We start from the raw sequence: 18,355 nt of genomic DNA, 5'->3' as shown, positions 1-18,355 counted from the left end.
TGGCCGTGGGTTTTTCATAAATTGCTTTGATTGTATTGAGGAATGTTCCTTCCACACCCAGTTTGCTTAGAGTTTTCATCATGAACGGGTGTTGTATTTTATCAAATGCTTTCTCTGCATCTATTGAGATAATCATATGGTTTTTCTTCTGCAGTCTGTTAATGTGGTGTATCACATTGATTGTTTTGCGAACATTGAACCATCCCTGCATACCAGGGATAAATCCCACTTGGTCTGGGTGGATGATCTTTCTGATGTGTTGTTGCATTCTATTGGCCAGAATTTTATTGAGGATTTTTGCATCTATGTTCATCAGGGATATTGGTCTGTAATTCTCTTTCAATGCTGCATCTTTTTCTGGCTTAGGAATTAAGGTGATGCTGGCTTCATAGAAAGAATTTGGGAGGATTCCCTCTTCTTCGATTGTTCTGAATAGTTTGAGAAGAAATGGAGTTAGTTCTTCTTTAAATGTCTGGTAGAATTCAGCAGTGAATCCATCTGGTCCTGGGCTTTTCTTTGTTGGGAGGGCCTTTATTACTGTATCAATTTCTGTCTCAGTTATGGGTCTGTTTAGGTTTTCAATGTCTTCCTGGTTCAATTTAGGTAGGTTGCATGTGTCCAGGAATCTATCCATTTCTGATAGGTTTCCCTGTTTGCTGGCATACAAGTCCTTGTAGTAATTTCTGATGATTCTTTTTATTTCTGTGGTGTCTGTTGTTACATTTCCTTTTTCATCTCTGATTTTATTGATTTGGGTCTTTTCTCTTCTTTTTTTAGTTAGTTGGGCCAATGGGGTGTCAATTTTGTTTATTTTTTCAAAAAACCAGCTCCTCGTTTGGCTGATTTTTTGTAATGTGTTTTTGGATTCAATCCTGTTGATTTCTTCTCTGATTTTAATTATATCTCTTCTCCTACTAGATTTGGGTCTGGTTTGCTGCAGTTTTTCTAGATCCTTGAAATGCATTGAAAGCTCATCTATTTGGTACATTTCCAATTTCTTGATGTAGGCACCTATTGATATAAACTTTCCTCTTAACACTGCTTTTGCTGTATCTCATAAGTTTTGGTATGTTGTGCTGTTATCCTCATTTACTTCCAGAAAATTTTTGATTTCTCTTTTAATTTCTTCTATGACCCATTGTTCATTCAGCAGCATGTTGTTCAGTCTCCATGTGTTTGCATATGCTCTAGGGATTCCTGAGTTGCTAATTTCCAACTTCATTCCTTTATGGTCTGAGAAGCTGCATCGTATGATTCTAATTCTTTTGAATTTGCTGAGACTTGCTTTATGGCCTAATATGTGGTCAATCCTAGAGAAGGTTCCATGTACTACTGAGAAGAATATAAATGCTTTATGTGTAGGATGAAAAGTTCTGTAGATATCTGTTAGATCCATTTGGGCTATAGTGTCGATTAAATCTTCTGTTTCCTTGTTGATCTTCTGTCCTGTTGATCTGTCTATTTCTGAGAGTGGAGTATTGAAGTCCCCCAGTACAATTGTATTGGGGTCTAAGTCTCCCTTTAAGTCCTTTAACAAATCTTTTAAATAAACCGGTGCCCTGTAATTCGGTGCATATACATTGATAATCATTATATCTTCCTGTTGAATTGATCCCTTAATCATTATATAGTGCCCCTCTTTGTCTCTCCCAACAGTTTTTGTGGTAAAGTTTATGTTGTCCGATATTAAGATGGCTGCACCCACTCTTTTTTCATTTCTGTTGGCATCGTATATCTTTTTCCAGCCTTCCACTTTCAATCTGTATGTATCTTTGTTGGTAAGATGTGTTTCTTGTAAGCAGCAAATAGATGGGTTTTGTTCCTTAACCCAATCAGCCAATTTGTGTCTTTTAACTGCACAGTTCAGGCCATTAACGTTCAATGTGACTAATGATAAGTAGTAACTTTGCCCTGCCATTTGCCAAAGATATTTTCTAATATATGTTTTGAACTTCCTGTGATCTTTTGCTGTGAGGTTTCCTTCCTTTACCTTCTTTCATATTGATGACCGTGTTTCTGTGTGTAACACATCTTTAAGCATCTTTTGCAGGGCTGGATGAGTGGCGACAAATTCTTTCAGTTTCTGTTTGCTGTGAAAGGTCTTTATTTCACCTTCATTCACAAATGAGAGCTTTGCAGGATATAATATTCTGGGCTGGCAGTTTTTCTCTTAGTACCTGGGCTATATCTCGCCATTCCCTCCTAGCTTGTAGGGTTTCTGATGAGAAGTCAGCTGTGGGTCTAATTGGAGATCCTCTGAGAGTAATCTGACGTTTCTCTCTTGTACATTTTAGGATCTTTTCTTTATGTTTCACTGTGGAGAGTTTAATTACAACGTGTCATGGTGAGGATCTCTTTTGGTCATGTTTATTAGGGGTTCTATGAGCTTCCTGTACTAGGATGTCTCTGTCCTTCTCCAAACCTGGGAAATTTTCTGCTAGTATCTCACTAAAAAGGCCTTCTAATCCTTTCTCCCTCTCCATGCCTTCAGGAATTCCTCGAACCCGAATGTTGGTTTTTTTAATGGTATCCTGAAGATTCCCGACAATGTGTTTTAGATTTCTAATTTCCTCTTCTTTTCTTTGGTTTGACTGTATATTTTCCTGTGCTCTGTCTTCTAAGTCCGATATTCTCTCTTCTCCTTCACCCATTCTGTTTTTAAGGCTCTCTAATGTGTTTGTCATTTGATCTATTGAATTCTTCATTTCATTATGATTTCTCGTCACTATCACAGTTTCATGTTCTACTAGTTGTTTCATTTCATTTTGATTCCTCCTTAATATTTCATTTTCGCTGGAGAGATTTTCTATCTTGTCCATTAAGGATTTCTGTAGTTCAAGAATTTGTTTTTGAGAACTTCTTAATGTTCTTATCAATTTTTTGAGATCCGCTTCTTGCATTTCTTCTATCTCATCATCTTCATAATCTTGAATTGGGTTGTCTTTTTCATTTGGGGGCGTCATAGTGTCTTCCTTGTTCTTGTTACCTCGGTTTCTGCGTTTATTTTTTGGCATATTGGAGATATTTGGTTTCTTCGCTGTGGTGTTTTTTCTTGTTATACTATGACTCTAGATTAAGTGGACTGTCTGCTTTTGATGGATCCTTAGAGGCTGTGATGGGTGTGGCCAGAGAGCTCTGGTTCTTCAGGGTTAAGGGTGTGCCAAAGGTGACTCACCCAGACTGTTCTCTCTCTCTCTCTCTCTCTCTCTCTCTCTCTTTTTGGCTTAGTTGGGAAGTAATTCCACACAGCTGAGTGGAATTGAGGGTAGTTGATGTATGAAATCTGGCCCCTGTGGGTATTTGTCTGCTTACCCCTGGGACCACACAAAGAGTTTATGCAGCCCTCAGTGTGGTCTCAAATTTCTCTGCAGTCTCTCACTGGGTTGCCAAGGTTACCGAGTTTGTGTACTCGGTGAGTTTTCTCACCCTCCCCTCAGATTTTCACAGTCTCATTTCGTTAGCTCCACACTTTCACTAGGTCTTAACCTCCTGTTATTTCTCCCCACCAGAGTCAGGTTTTTCTGCTTGGCTAATGGCGGGCGCTGCTTTGCATACATAAAATGGTGCCTGCTCTTTGTCTTGCTCGGCTTTGTAAGGTGAGTGGAGAGAGAGGCTAATGTCCATGTCGGTTCCCCTTATTTATTTGTTTTTTTCTCTCCTCCAGTCAGCCTGGTGAACTTTCCCCAGTGGGGCTTCAGACCTCGTTCCCTGTAGGCTCTTTCTGTCTTTCCCCACCAATGTCTTGGGTTACCGAGGTTTTTGTCTCACCTCTCCTTCCAGCGCTGGCACGCAGACTCTGTGGCTCGGCTCCCGCGGCTCGGCTTCCACGCGGTGGGTGACCTTGCTCTCCCCGTAGGTCCTCCATGTCACATCCACTAGATCTAGAAGAGTTTCCTCTGCAGTTTTTTCCTGGCCCTTTTACTGAGGCTACAGTAACTCCACTTTTATTAAACTATCTTTTCCCAGACTATCGGTGTGCGCCCTCATTATTCCACCATCTTGGCTCCACCCGGCTTTGTGCTTTTTGATGACTACATAATATTCAATTGTCATGTTCCCCATATAGTGCTTGGCATCAAGAAAATACAGCAAAAATGTAATAATGGAAGAGCTTATAGCTAAATTCCTGCCAGAAGAACTCAAGGAACGAAGGAGGCTTTATGAAGAAGAAATGGAAGAACTTTCCAAGTATGTATACGTGTGTTTTTATTTCAGTTTCATTCATACCAGCTCATGAGAGCTGAGTGTGCACATTTCTTCCCAGCTCTTCATTCAGTGGTATCACATCGGTAGCTTGAAATTGGCCATGGAGAGAATATCTATACCATGAAAATCAGCAAATGCTGCACACCAGGGCTTCCTCCACCTAATGTGGAGAGCCAGTTGTTAAACACTTACCAGCAAACCAGGCAAACCACTCACCAGGACATGTCTTGGCACCAGGAGCAATGTGTCACTCATAGGAGTTAATTGGAATAGTTTAATCAGAGGAATTGACAAAGCATCCAGAAGACCATCTTTAACTACAAAAGGAGGTGTTGTGAGGTTAAGAATGTTGGTTTCAGCCAGACCTGGGCTTAAGATTCAGTTCCTTCACAAAGTGAGAATACTTCAGGACCCTGGGCAGGTCACTTAAACTTTCTGGACCAATAGCTTGAGGATGCTGATAGTTCTTACTTGGTGGACTTGTTAGGAAGAGCAAACGAGTTAGTGCATAGTAAGTGCTTAACCAGTGGCATGGTACTAGTGCTTGTTATATGCTTCCTCTGCCATCATGCACAGGTAGTATGACAGGTGCTAGGTAGGGATGGAGGTATCGCTGAGGCTCCAAGATCTCTGCCTGGCTGAAAGAACAGCTCATTCAGCAGCAAAAGCCGGGGGAAATCAGTAATTTCTGTCTCTCTTACTACTGCCCTTCCCTTAGCCCATCCTCAGGAGCATCTTCACAACATTCTGGATGTGAGGTTCCTGATGGCAAAAATTGTTCTGATTTTATGCCCACCCTGTACAGAGGATTTCTAAACTCTGCCACCAGTTTGGTTGAATGTGCCTCTCTCTTTGAATAATGTTTTCCTCAAATACTAAATCTTTGCCTGTTCTCATCAAATTCTTTTTTATTATTATTTATTTGAAAGGCATAGGTATAGAGAGGCAAAGGCAGAAAGAGAGAGAGAGAGAATTTTCCATCCACTGGTTCACTCCCCAAATGACTGCAACAGCTGGAGCTGAGCTGATCAGGAGCCTGGAGCTTCTTCCAGGTCTCCCACATGGGTGCAGGGGCCCAAGGACTTGAGCAATCTTCCACTGCCTTCCCAGGCATGCTAGCAGGGAGCTGTATCAGAAGTGGAGCAGCCAGGATTGGAACCAGAACCCATATGGGATGTCGGCAGTGCTGGCCACCTAATTCTTTTTTGCATAACCTTTTTGAAGTCCCTTCATATCTGTCAGTCAGTCAGTCTAGGTTCAGTTGTTCCTGCATTGAATTTACTAGACAAATAACAGCAGGTTCCCCAGCAAGTCTGCATGTGTCCATCTTCAGAGGTGTTTTTTGTAAGGCAGCTTCCTGGATCCCAATTTCAGAGTTAATGCATCAGCATCTCTGGAGGTGTGGGGACCCAGTCATCTGGATTTAAGAGCTCCTCATGATTCTGGCATACTGGAGCATTCAAGCATCACTGAGCTGGATACTCTTTTTTCCCTTACATTTGTCTTTTTCCATTTTTTAAATCTGGAAACCTTTTATTTAAGGTATACAAACTTAATGCATTCAATATATATATATATACATTTAGGAATATAGTGATTCTTCCACCCTACCCTTCCTCCCACCCTTCTTCCTCCTACCTTATTTTTTATTTTTACAAAGATCTATTTTTAATTAACTTTATACACATAAGATTAACCCTGCACTAAATAAAGAGTTCAACAAATAGTATGAAGAAAAAAAAAAAACCTGTTCCTCAACAGTTGAGACAATTGCTTCAGATTGCAATGGTTCAAAACCATTGCATCTCAGAGTGTCAATTCTATAGATTACCTTTTAGGTACTCTGTTAGTTACCACAGATCAGGAAGAACATATGGTATTTGTCTTTTTGGGACTCGCTCATTTCACCAAGTATGTTTTCCAGTTGCATCCATTTTGTTGCAAACGACAGGATTTCATTTTTTTTACAGCTAAGTAGTACTTCATAGTGTATATATACCATAATTTCTTTATCCATTTAACAGCTGATGGACATCTGGGTTGATTCCATATCTTAGCTATTGTAAATTGTGCTGCAGTGAACATGAAAGTACAGATATCTCTGTCATGTACTGATCTCTTTGCTTTGGATAAATTCCCCATGGGTGGGATGGCTGGATCATATGGTAGGCCTATATTTAGGTTTCTAAGCTATCTCCAGATTGTCTTTCACAGTGGCTGTACCAGTTTACATTCCCATAGATTACTCTTGCCTGTCTCTTGCTCCCTCCTCCAAGCTGGGCCTGATATGCAGATTCCCTGGGGGAGGGAGCTTTGCAAATTTGAGATGCCCAAATGGACCTTGCAGAGAATTTCCCACCACCCTTCTGGAGAGCTGGGTCCACTTACACCATCATTATCCTTCCCCCTACTGCCTGTACAACACCTGAAGATAATTGTTTCAAGAGCATGAAAGAAAGCAAAAATGAGGCATGGCTTATCACCCATGATGTGAAGGTAATTGAGGACTTCTTCAGACAGATTAGATTGTGTGCAATGCCAATTTCAATCTCTTAGCCCTCATGCTGACCTTTGTACCAGATTAGTAAGACTCAGCTCACAGCATCAATTGCATGTCATCATTTATTGATCAGCCATAAAAATTGGATGGCTCTTTGTCTTCCCTCCATGGGAAACCATGTGCTGACATCTGATGAGTCTTTCTGTGTTCTGCCCCATTGCTTTGAGATCCATCTAATTTATTCTTCTTGACAGCTTAAATAAGAACGTGCCTATTTTCGTGTGTACTATGGCCTATCCCACTGTTCCTTGTCCCCTGCACATCTTTGAGCCTTGTTACCGCCTGATGATTCGTAGATGCATTGAGACAGGCACGAGACAGTTTGGCATGTGCCTTGGAGATCCTGTTAAAGGGTAAGTGAAGAGCCCTGTGAGTAAAGGGAGGTTGGGTGGGGAGAGACTGGGGTTTTATTTTAGGGTGTCCCCAGGAGGCAGGGTGGCCTAGCTCATGACCTTTAGCCAGCTCAAGAATATGAGCATTTGTAAGGACCAGGCTCTCTCTGGCACCTAGTTCACCATGAAACACTGCTTATTTAAAAGAACCCCAGGATTAAGCTTCTTTTTAAGAAAAAGATTTATTTATTTTTTATTTATTTGAAAGAGTTGAGAGAGAGAGCGAGAGGGAGGATGAGAGAGAGAGAGAGAGAGAGAGAGAATCTTCCATCTGCTGGTTCACAGCTCATGGCTGGGGCTGGACCAGGCCGAAGCCAGGAGCCAGGAGCTTCTTGCAAGTATCCCACATGGGTGGCAGGGGCCCAAGTACTTGGGTCATCTTCCACTGCTTTCCCAGGCACATTAGCTGGGAACTGGATTGGAAGTGGAGCAGCTGAGACTGGAACCTGTGCCCATATGGGATGCCACCATTACAGGATGGCCCCCTCTTAAATGTGTCATCTCTGAATACTGTTAAGCACTGGCACATAGTATGTACTTAATAAATAGTAGCAGTTACAGCAATGTATTATTTTTTTTTTTGTTTCACACAGGCATTACCTGATGTGCTATAGCCATAGACCAAGGACAGGCAAATAGGCAGAAGTCCTTTGTGGCATAGCATGGGGTAACATAAATGGCCAGGGGACAGGCCAGGAAAATAGAGCTTGTCAAGGATCTACTTTCTTAATTCTTTTCTCAATAAACAGGTTTGCAGAATATGGATGCATTCTAGAGATCAGAAATGTTCAATTCTTTGCTGATGGCCGCTCAGTGGTCGACAGCATAGGCAAGAGACGCTTCAAGGTGCTGCATCAGGGCCAGCGGGATGGCTACAACACAGCTGACATCGAATACATTGAAGACCAAAAGGTGAGGGTGGCCAGTGCCAAGAATGCCAAAGCAAAGCTCTCCCTGTAACTTAGCAGATGGTTGTAAAATGATTCCTCAGAACTACTGGGGACCTTGCTGCTTCTCACCAAATTGCTGCAGCAACGTTGAATGCTGCTGGTTTGTTGCCCAATTGCAGTGAGAATGCGCATTGTCCTGACTCAATCTGCTTAGCTGCTGAATTGCATTCATATGTAAGAAATGCTGTCCCAGACCAATTCTGGGGCCCTTTCAGTCTAGGAGTTGGGTCTCCCAGAGATACCAAAGGATAGATCTGGAGTGGGGTCTACATGTGCATATTTTTATACTGATTTATTTATCTGTATTTTAAAATGGTTTGCTTTGAGATAGTCATAGATCCACACATGCATTTGCATTTTTAAGTGTGCAACCTGGCTAAGAACCCTTCCTGGTAACCCATCATATCACAAAGCAGAAAGATGGCATATCCCGTTAATCCTTGGTTTTCTAAGCTAAAGGGTGGGAACAGAGGTACACAATCCCATGTTCATTTATCTTTACATTCACTAAATAGCAGAAGATGAGTAAGTGCATTTGACCTGGAGGAGAATCACACACTGAGACGCAGATGCATTCATGTCCCTCTTGGCAGCAAGCAATAGGAAAATAGACCTAGCAACAGAAAGGTCAGAGGCGTAAACCAGCATAACCTGCTTTGGTTACATGACTCCACTCAGACTAGACCAAATCTCTGGCTTTCTGTATGTCCTGCTGTTTCAGCTAATCTGCCCAGCTGAACCTTTTGTCCTTCCTGCAGCCAGAGCAGTGTTTGCACACGGCCCAGCACTTGTGGGGCATCTCACATCTCACTCAAAAGACAGCTGGATGGCTAAACCTTCCTATCGGGAGAGCAGGGTGGATGCTCAAAGAGAGGCAGGTGTCAAAAGCAACTCTGCGAGTGATGGAGAGGGTAGAGACGGTACAGAATGTTTCACTTTGACTTTACTAATTTCAGGTTCAGGGAGAAGATTGTGCTGAGCTCCTAGGATTACATAACTGTGTGTATGAGCAAGCGTCATCATGGTTTCATTCGCTCAAATCATCTCTGAAGAATCGGATACTCAGTCACTTTGGCCCAATGCCAGAGAAAGATGCTGATCCTCAGGTATATGAAATGTTCATTTTGACGGAGTGCTCCACCAGATGAGAATGCCTAGGCTTTGTGATGAAATGGGGGCAAGGTGGCCATCCAGCAAGTCAAGGGCAGAGAGGAAGAGGGATCTAATTTGTTATCTGGCTGGGTAATGAGCATCATGGGAAAGACTAAAAAGATTCCAAGTCAGAATTGGGGTAACTGAAGTAAAGCATGAATTTGGATCTGAGACAGGTTTTGAGAGATAACTGAGGTGAGAGAATGGGAACATAGACACCACCCAGATTTACACCATAGTGATGTCAGGGTGACAAGATGCACACAAACCTCAGGACTTAGGAGAAGGGTATGGATATCCTGGGAGCTGAGACCAAAGGCTGCCACTTCCGGGAAGCTTCACAACCCTCTTCCCCTGGCAATAGGAGCTAGGGCCAGCTACAAGATTCCAGTTCTGAGACCACAGAAACTTTGTACGTACAAGTCCACCCATGCTCAGTCTTGCAAGTCTAGTCACTTGCTGTTGTCCTCATCATGGGTGAATAGGTCTTGAGAGAACTGATCCCATGTTTAAACTTACCCTTGGCTGAGTTATACTAGGAATTTACTAGAAAGCAGTCCACTCAGTTCTCCTGGGCCAGTCTTCTTCCCGGGGCAGAATGGGGGGGACACACTCATTTGTAAGATCCAGCTGCAGATCAGAAGCTTTCCAGGAAAGTGGAGCTAGTTGTTTCACAAGATTTTTTTTAAGGGAATTCCACTTCCAGCAATTCTTTCTATAACAAGGCTGGAAATATCCTAAGCAAATACTTCCTCACCACCACTGTTTTTCATACTCTGAGCTGACTCTCCTGCAGCCTCAGTCTCATGTCTTCCTTCACCCTTTACTTCTTTTACACACTCATATCTTACTTATGCTCATTCCGATTTGCACAATAGAAAAATCTGAATCTGCATATTCTGACTCCCCTGCCAAAAGACTTTAACTTTTCTTCCGTCTCTGAAAGGAGAGAAGTTGATGAGGAAGTCTCTAAAGCCTCCTCTTCCTCTTCTATTCTGGGGTTCTAAAACACAGTGTTGTTCCCAAATGGGCTAAAATGCTTTGCTTTCAGGGCCAGTGTTGTAGTGCAGCAGGTTAAGCCTCCAGTTGCGATGTTGGCATCCCATATGGCTGCATCCCTGACTGCTCCATTTTATTTTTTTTAAGATTTATTTATTTGAAAGTCAGAGTTACATAGAGAGAGGAGAGGCAGAGAGAGGCCTTCCATGTGCTGGTTCACTCCCCAATTAGCCACAACAGCTGGAGCTATGCTGATCTGATGCCAGGGGCCAGGAGCTTTCTCTGGGTCTCCCATATGGGTACAGGGGCCCAAGGACTTGGGTCATCCTCCACTGCTTTCCCAGGCCGCAGCAGAGAGCTAGATCGGGAATGGAGCAGCCGGGGCTCAAACTGGCACCCATATGGGATGCTGGCACTGCAGGTAGCGGCTTTACCCACTATGCCACAGTGCCAGCCCCAAGGCTGCTCCACTTTGGATCTACCTCCCTGCTAATCCATCTGGGAAAATAGTGGAAAGTGGCCCAGGTGCTTGGGATCCTGCCACCCATGTGGGAGACCCAAATGGAGTTCCAGGCTCCTGGCTTCAGCATAACCCAGCCCTGGCTGTTGCAGCCATGTGGGGAGTAAATCAGTGGATGGAAGATCTATCTCTATCTATCTATCTATCTATCTATCTAAATCAGTGGATGGAAGATCTATCTATCTATCTATATCTATCTATCTTTCTTTCTCTCTCTCTTTCTCTCTCTCCTTCCAAGTAAATAAATAAATCTTAAATAAAACAAAAAATTACCAAACTGTTTTCCAAAGGGACTGTATAGTTTATATATGTAGTTTATGTATATATACATGAAGAATCTTGCTTTCCCAGACCCACAAAGTTGGCTCACCACCACTCCCCACCCCCTACCCCATGCGACAGCATCTTGAGTTTTAAAGCACGAAAGGCCAGTTAGTGCTTGCCAGTGACCTAGCTCCTGGCTCTGCGCCACTGTGACTCAGGACTACGGCATAACTCTGAGTAAGCTCATGATCAAGCTTGATTTTCCCCGTCACCTTCTGGGAAGCATTCTCTCCCAGTCAGGCAAAAGCTAGAGCGAGGATAGCAGCATCTTCCCCAAGAGGAAACACAGATGCCACAGTGTGATTCACAAGGACTTTGGTGACACAGAAAGCTGAAATCTTGGGCTTTGTTTCCTATATGATCAGTTCTGTCAGCGTTTGTGTTGACAGTGGAAGCAAAAAGTGAAACCCATTCAGTTTGCTCCAGTCAATGCTGCAGCTTCAGTGGCCCAGAGTTAAGAATGTCCGAAGCTTCAGGAGGAGGGTTCTTAGAAACTACCCCAAGTATGAATATCAGTTTAAATGTCTTTGTTGATAATTCTAGGAAAGAAAATTCAGAAAGCCAGTCTGTTATTCAGCACTGATCACAGGAGGCAGAGCATGTAGCAGACCGCTCTCAGGGACAAAAAAAAATTTATCCAGATGAAGCAAGAGGCATGGCGAATTAAAGAAGGCAAGGAGATTTGGGGAGGATCAGATGAAGCAATTTGGAACCCGATAATCCCAGATGGGGGTGGTTTGGCCAGAATGTGATTCCCCACAGGCCTAAAACAACTTTCAAAAGTTGTGGGAAGAACATTTATTTCAGGCTTAGTAACAAGTAAGTCAGCATTGTCTGAGATGGCTGCTCAGGAAGGTGCTTACAATCAGGATTTTCTTGAAAAGAAACCTGGGGGCAGAATCCAGGTCTAATGTGATTTTTTTTTTACCATCTAATACCTTATTTTATCTTGTTAACGTGCTATTAACACAAAGAGAATAGATTCAATGTAGTTCTTGGGTACAATTCTAAGAATATAATGATACTTCTTTCCTCTTTCTTTCTTCCTTTCTTATTTCTTAGTTTTTGAGATAACACTCTAAGTTTCATAGTCAAGGGCTTAATGCCCTGTGATTATTTTAAAATTTACAGTGTATGGGTGATATGGTCATCTTTCCCATTTGATGATTGTTTATAGCCCTTGCCTATATTCCTGCCGAACTAGCGACATTTTACTTTTTACCTTTTGAATGTGTTTTTTAATTGGAATTTTTGCTAAGTGGGGTTGCTGTTCTTTGGTTTCTGGAGAGAAGATAGCTGTGGCCCTACAGCTGATATGAATATCAGAACTATCATGTTCAGCCAGAGCAAAGATATGAAGGGAGCTTAAAGACATGCAAAGCCTGAGGGCTTATGGGATTTGAAGGCCTGCAAAGTTGCATATATCCGTCTAAAGGATCTCAGCAGAATCTTAGAAGTAGAAAAGACTGGGTAGTGGCTATTCTAGCTCATAAACTCACCCTGATTAGGGGACATGTTGTCTCTGCTAAGATGTTGGTTTGCTTGCCAAAATACCAAAAAGATACTTGGCCCTAATTCTTACGGCTTCAGAGCAGCTTGATTCCATGAGAACATTCAGAGACCCAGGCTCCTTCATCACAAAGCACTACCATTCTTGGAATGCTGCTGCCCTTCATTGAAGAAGACCACTTACCCACATGTCCATGCTCTAGCTAGAGGAAAGGGAGAGAAAGAGCTTGACCCAGTATCACTTCCCCTATTGCTTCCTGCTACTGCTCCTGAGCTATAACTTTGTCTCCTGGCCTCACGTAGCTGCAAGGGAGGCTGAGAAGTAGTCTTTTTTTTCCCCCTGGGAAGCTAGATCCCCAGCTAAAATAATGGGGAAATAGACACAGGGTCAGTCAGCAGTGTCGGTCACCCGCAGAGGCAGTTCCACCTGAGATGTTTACCCACTGCATTTGGAAACTTGCAGACCGATGGTGCTTACATGGGAACAGGATGAACCCTTTGTGTTTCTCTGTTGCAGATTAACCCGAATGGTCCAGCCTGGTGCTGGTGGACATTAGCCGTTCTTCCCTTGGAAAGCCGAGCTCAGCTCCCGTTCCTAGCAATGAGGTCCTTAAAGGATAGACTGAACGGTATTCGGCGAGTCCTGGCCTTTATATCCCGAAACCAAAACTAGTAAGAGTGGATGGCGAAGAGGAGCTCCCACCCTCCCCACTGCCCTGGGGGTGGGGTGCTTCTTGTAAATATGTCTAACCGCAATAACATCTTAACAGAAGGAGGTATCCAACAGAGGCATTATCCTGCTTTTGATCTCAGAACAAGATGAAGTCAAAAGACCGAAAGAATGTGACCCGTTTAAAACTTTCTGTCCTAAGATGCTTCTTGACAATGCTGCACAATCACATAAACAGCAGAGAGGTTTAAGAGCCCAGAAAAAAAATCGATTTTCACATAAAATCTTCAGAAAATTTAAAGTGATTTTTGCTTTAATTTCATTTTTTTCCTAGATGATTGTGTTTGAAATGTGAAGCAAAGATACTAATAATGTTGCTGCATGATGTCACTGACTTGAGGTCTCATTCCAAATGGTTCAGGTTTTATAGAGCATTGTGTAAAATAATGTCCATACTTCTTTCTGTTTTAATAATTTATTTTTTGCACTACTGTACCCTTTTTTTCTACATGTATGTCTGTAACTATTTAAGTGTACATTACTGAAAAGTCAGTTGCTTTATTTATTCATGTGGTTTACCATGAGTCCTAGGGGGAAGTAACAATATTAGAAATGTGCAATTTCTTGCTTTAGTTATTTTTTACTATATTAATCCCCTTCTGTATCTATCCAATTGGATATTGATATTAAGTTCGGAGTGATGCCAAGATCATCTCCCTTCACATAGTCTCCTTTTTTGCTTCAATTTGAATTAAACAAAACAAAATACTTGAGAGATTTGTCATAAATGATGGCCTATGCCAAGGTAAAGTAAAATAATCCACTTTCTGCATGTAATACAGAACAGGGCTGAAAGAACTATTTTTCTAGAATTAAGATATGAATCAGAGTAGTGTCCTTTATTAGGATCTCTTATGGGCATTGTATTTCAGCAATAGAATTAGACCTGTCTCTCATCTCTTCTCACTGCAGTTAGGAATGTGATTTTAGGTGCAATAGTATTTAACCCTGAGAAGGAATGGCTTCCAACTTGGCATATCATAGCCATGTCTCCCCCTACCCCCATCCCTGCCCACACACACACACACACACACACACACCTCTATACCCGGTTCTGATCAAGAGCTGGACTAGCATGTGTGAAAACATTTGATGAAGGATTATTTGTTATCAAAAGTATGAAGAAGCCAGATAGGTTATAACTCAAACTCTTTTTAAGGGAACCAAACAATTCATCCATAATCTTATCTAAACATTTTTTTTTTCTCCTAATTGCAATGGACCAAATATCTGAATATTGCAGGAGAATATTTGTAACTTGCTTGGCGCTACTTTGGTTCCTTGGGTATCAGGAGAACTTGAAAGTACCCTGAGTATGGGAGTGTTATAATAACAGAGTTGAAAGACTAGGGCAGGGAAGAAGTGAATTGTACCATTTTTACCTGCCTGCAAATTATCCCCCCATGTGGTTTCGGACACCTACAATGTTACTTGCTCACAGCCCATTCATTCTGTTAAGGTGAGAGGGGAATGTTTCTGGCAGTCTGACTTCCATCACTACCTGTGGCCAAAAGCAGGCAAAGGAGAGTGAGATGAGCCAGACTGAGCAGGTGAAGCATGGAAGTAAATGGAGGTATAGGCCTAGTTGCTGTGCGAGCAAACTCCAGAAGACTCTGGGAGCAAGAAATTAAAAGCTCCCCCTCCCACCTGGTGGCTGACTGTGTGGTCATAGCACGGCACTGTATGGTAGTGTCCTTATTATCTTATGTAAATGCAACAAAGAAAAGGATCAGAAGCTTCTCCACTTGCTAGGTGTGTTACTTTGGGGAAATGATTTCGCTTTTCCTGAGCCCCAGTTTCTTCATCTAGAGAACAGTAATGATAAATGAATGCTGTCTGTAGAATTGTTAGGCACCTTACATGGGATATGTGCAAATCACTTAGCACAGTGTCTTGCACATAGGAGACATTCAACAGATAACAGTTGTTACAAGAGTATAGTTTAAGAACATCATCACTGCCTTTACACACAGAACGCTCTTGGAATCGCTTTAAACTTGCTCAGCAGAGTCCATACCAATGATTTTTTAGATTGTAGCTTGGTGATTTACAGGTAAATCCATTTGGGGTTAAGTCTGTTTGGGAAGGTGAAAATAGTGGAGAAAAAAAATCAGGGTTAGAGGTTGGGGCTTATCCTATGCCAACAACCTTTTCCTCATTTCACTAAAGGCTAAAAAGTAGTGTTGCTGTGGGGTCTAGAATTTCTGATAGAATGGAAGCCTTAAGTTCTAGTTCTATTCACATAACTAACCCAGCGGTCCTTGCTCATCCAAATTAATGGAGAATCTTGCCTGTGCCTGGGTGGTTGGACTTTATAATGTGTGACTTTCATGTTTAGTTCTTGGAACAGATTCAACAAAAATGTATTGAGAAGCTACCATGTGCAAGGTACTGAATCATGCAACCACTAGCTGAGTGAATTCATGTATTTCTCATATCCACCTTGTGACAGCAGTTATTAGCGCCATATTGTGGCTGAGAAAACTTGAGGCTCTGCAATGTTGGCTACTTCACCCAAGTAACAGAACCAGCCAGTAAATGGCCAAGCTTAATTTTGAACCCATTTTTTAAAATTTTAAATAGTTTGTGTTACATACATTTTGTTAAACAGGCTTGGCAATCAAATCCCAAAAGCACCTCAGAAGGTCACAAAGGGAAGTCATGGCTTAAGTAAAGTTAATGTACTCAGCATATCTCTTATTTCCTCTGAGTGTGATTTCTTAAAATCCCACAACACAGAAAGCCTCCCCTTGATAAGTGAGTGCTCATCTCCAGTAGATGTAGATCTTGATTAGACAGAATTGCACGTACTCTCAGTAGCCTAGATACATATGCGGGTTGTTTTACCTCAAGCTTTTGTTTCAGTAGTGATGGGAGGCTAAGCCTTGACTTTTTTTGGATGTAACTGAATGGGGTAATCCATTGGACTTGACCAGTTTTATAAATTGGTTTTATTGAACATATAGGGACTAAAGAGTATATAAGAGACAGGATATAAAGGTTAATGTAGGCCTGGGCAAGGCTTCCCCCTTGCTAGATAGTGCCACTTATTGGGTTACTTTTTTTCTGTTTATCACCACTGACCCCAGTCTTTCTCTAATAAGTTATTTTCCATCTATGTGTGTAAGAGTGTGTGTGTGCACGCATGTGTGTACATGCACATGCATCATGCATATCTTAGGTAGCAAGCAGATACCATGCCTTTCTGCTTTGTACTGTACTACTACTGCTAGCTAATAACCAGCAAAATGTAGAAAATGAAGTTCAACACAAAAAAACTGTTTGTAGACAACTTGGAGGAAAAAGTGCCTGCCCCTGGCTTAGTGGGGCAGAGAATTGATTATTTCATCAATTTGCCTTTTCTGAAGGCCAACTGCTTCTAGTCCAGGGCTGCCTCGGCAGCAAGGGGCGAGTCAAGGCATTGCGCATGCGGTGCTCTGCCTGTGGAGCTGGCCTGGCTCAGATACTCCCCTGTGACTGGCCAGTGGGGCAGTGGAGCTCCGGAGGCCGGTTCACAGCGCCCAGAGGTCTCTCCCTGTTAACAAATTGTGTACTGTTGATGGACTGTAATCCACTGGGGACTGTGCTCTCCACACCTACTCCATTTCCATCATGGGAATTTGATTTGGTACTCATTCTGCAAGTTCCCAACATACTGACTTTGCATCTGTTTCTGCTCGTCAAGGCAGAACCATAGCAGAGGTGTGTGGCAAAGGTACAAATGGAAGGCAGCTCAGACTATAGAAAAGGGCAGGTTTTCAGCCCTTTCTTGGGCCTGAGGACCAAGGTTTTGATTTATGGTCGAAGACATTTTTGAAAAGCAGCCAGCTGCATAGGCTTCCCTGTGCACCACTTCCTGCGTGCAGAGAGAAGGAAGGAAAAGGAGCCATGTAAAATAGATGCATTCAATTCATCTTACCATGATAGCTCCCACCTAACTCACTCAACTGTTTAATAATATAGGGTATGCACATGCAGAGGCGAAATGAAGAAATTTTCACTCACAAATGGGTATTTAAAACACGCTAAGTTAACCTCCAGAGAGAAGTGCCTGTAATCTCTGTTCCTGTTGTCACTTTAAAGCTTTTGCTTCTTGACTCTGTAGCTGTTTCAGATTTTTTTTTGCAGCAAACGTGATTAACAGACGTTTACAAAGCAACACTGTATTTTATGCATCATTTTAAATGTTGAGTAACATCTATTGTTAAAGCAACAACAATCAACAACTTTGAAATAAAAGCAAACAGGTTAATATGGCACGATCAGCTTCTCTTAGATGAACTAGCTCCAGCATTTTATGCAGTTCTTAGTAGTGTCAGGATTACAATATCAAGCGAGCCACTGAACCAGTGGCAAATGTGTATGTGTATTTGTTATTTTTTTCATTTGTTTGTTAAGCAGCCATTTTATTCTTGCACTGTAATGAACTGAAGGGAAATTAAAATAATGCTTTCCCCCCATATTGCTATTCAACTACCTCTATAAGCTTGATTTCTTTTTAGAGTTTCCCTTCCTCTAAATCTGTACAAAAACCATTTCAGCACATCTATGTTGTAATAACAATGTGATAATAGACAATCTCTGTGAAAGTTGTTTGTTCATTAAAAAAATGTTTCCTGATGTCTCACTTTGTTTCTAACAAAACTGTATTCATACGTTTGGGAACAAATTGCCCAGCTAGTTTGAGCATTACTTGTTACTTGGTTAGAAGCTGAATACAAAAGAAAGCTACGGGAACATCTACTTCCCTCTTGCTTCTATTGGTTCTAATGCATTTGACCTAAGCTCCTTTGGGAAAATAGACCTGCACTCAGTAAAGCCCCACGCATGTGACAGTGAGGCAAGCGTGAACCAATTTGTGTGATTGATGTGTTCTGAAATACTAGCCGCAAATTAAGTGTTAGATGCTCCAGAAAAGCAGGTTACTTACAAAAAATCACGTGGAAGGTGCTTTATCAATAATATGCCCCTAGTTTATTTGCTTTGCCTGAAGCAGGACACATTACCTACTGT

General features: G+C 42.0%; 1 protein-coding gene across 3 annotated transcripts in view; it reads left to right on the top strand.

The window, feature by feature from the left end:
• Positions 1-17,962, top strand: part of LONRF3 (LON peptidase N-terminal domain and ring finger 3) — a 51,169-nt gene extending 33,207 nt beyond the window's left edge. For all 3 annotated transcript variants that reach the window (XM_051827334.2, XM_051827335.2, XM_051827336.2), the window contains 5 exons: positions 4,067-4,188; positions 6,961-7,119; positions 7,908-8,070; positions 9,065-9,214; positions 13,130-17,962. In XM_051827334.2, coding sequence (XP_051683294.1) covers positions 4,067-4,188; positions 6,961-7,119; positions 7,908-8,070; positions 9,065-9,214; positions 13,130-13,285 — 750 coding nt within the window. In that variant the 3' untranslated portion in view covers positions 13,286-17,962. The remainder of the gene's footprint in view (positions 1-4,066; positions 4,189-6,960; positions 7,120-7,907; positions 8,071-9,064; positions 9,215-13,129) is intronic.
• Positions 17,963-18,355: the final 393 nt, after the last annotated feature.

The sequence above is a fragment of the Oryctolagus cuniculus genome, chromosome X (assembly GCF_964237555.1).
Source record: "Oryctolagus cuniculus chromosome X, mOryCun1.1, whole genome shotgun sequence".
Taxonomy (NCBI): domain Eukaryota; kingdom Metazoa; phylum Chordata; class Mammalia; order Lagomorpha; family Leporidae; genus Oryctolagus; species Oryctolagus cuniculus.
The sequence above is the reverse complement of the archived record's forward strand: the minus strand, read 5'-3'. Positions and strand labels throughout refer to the sequence as shown.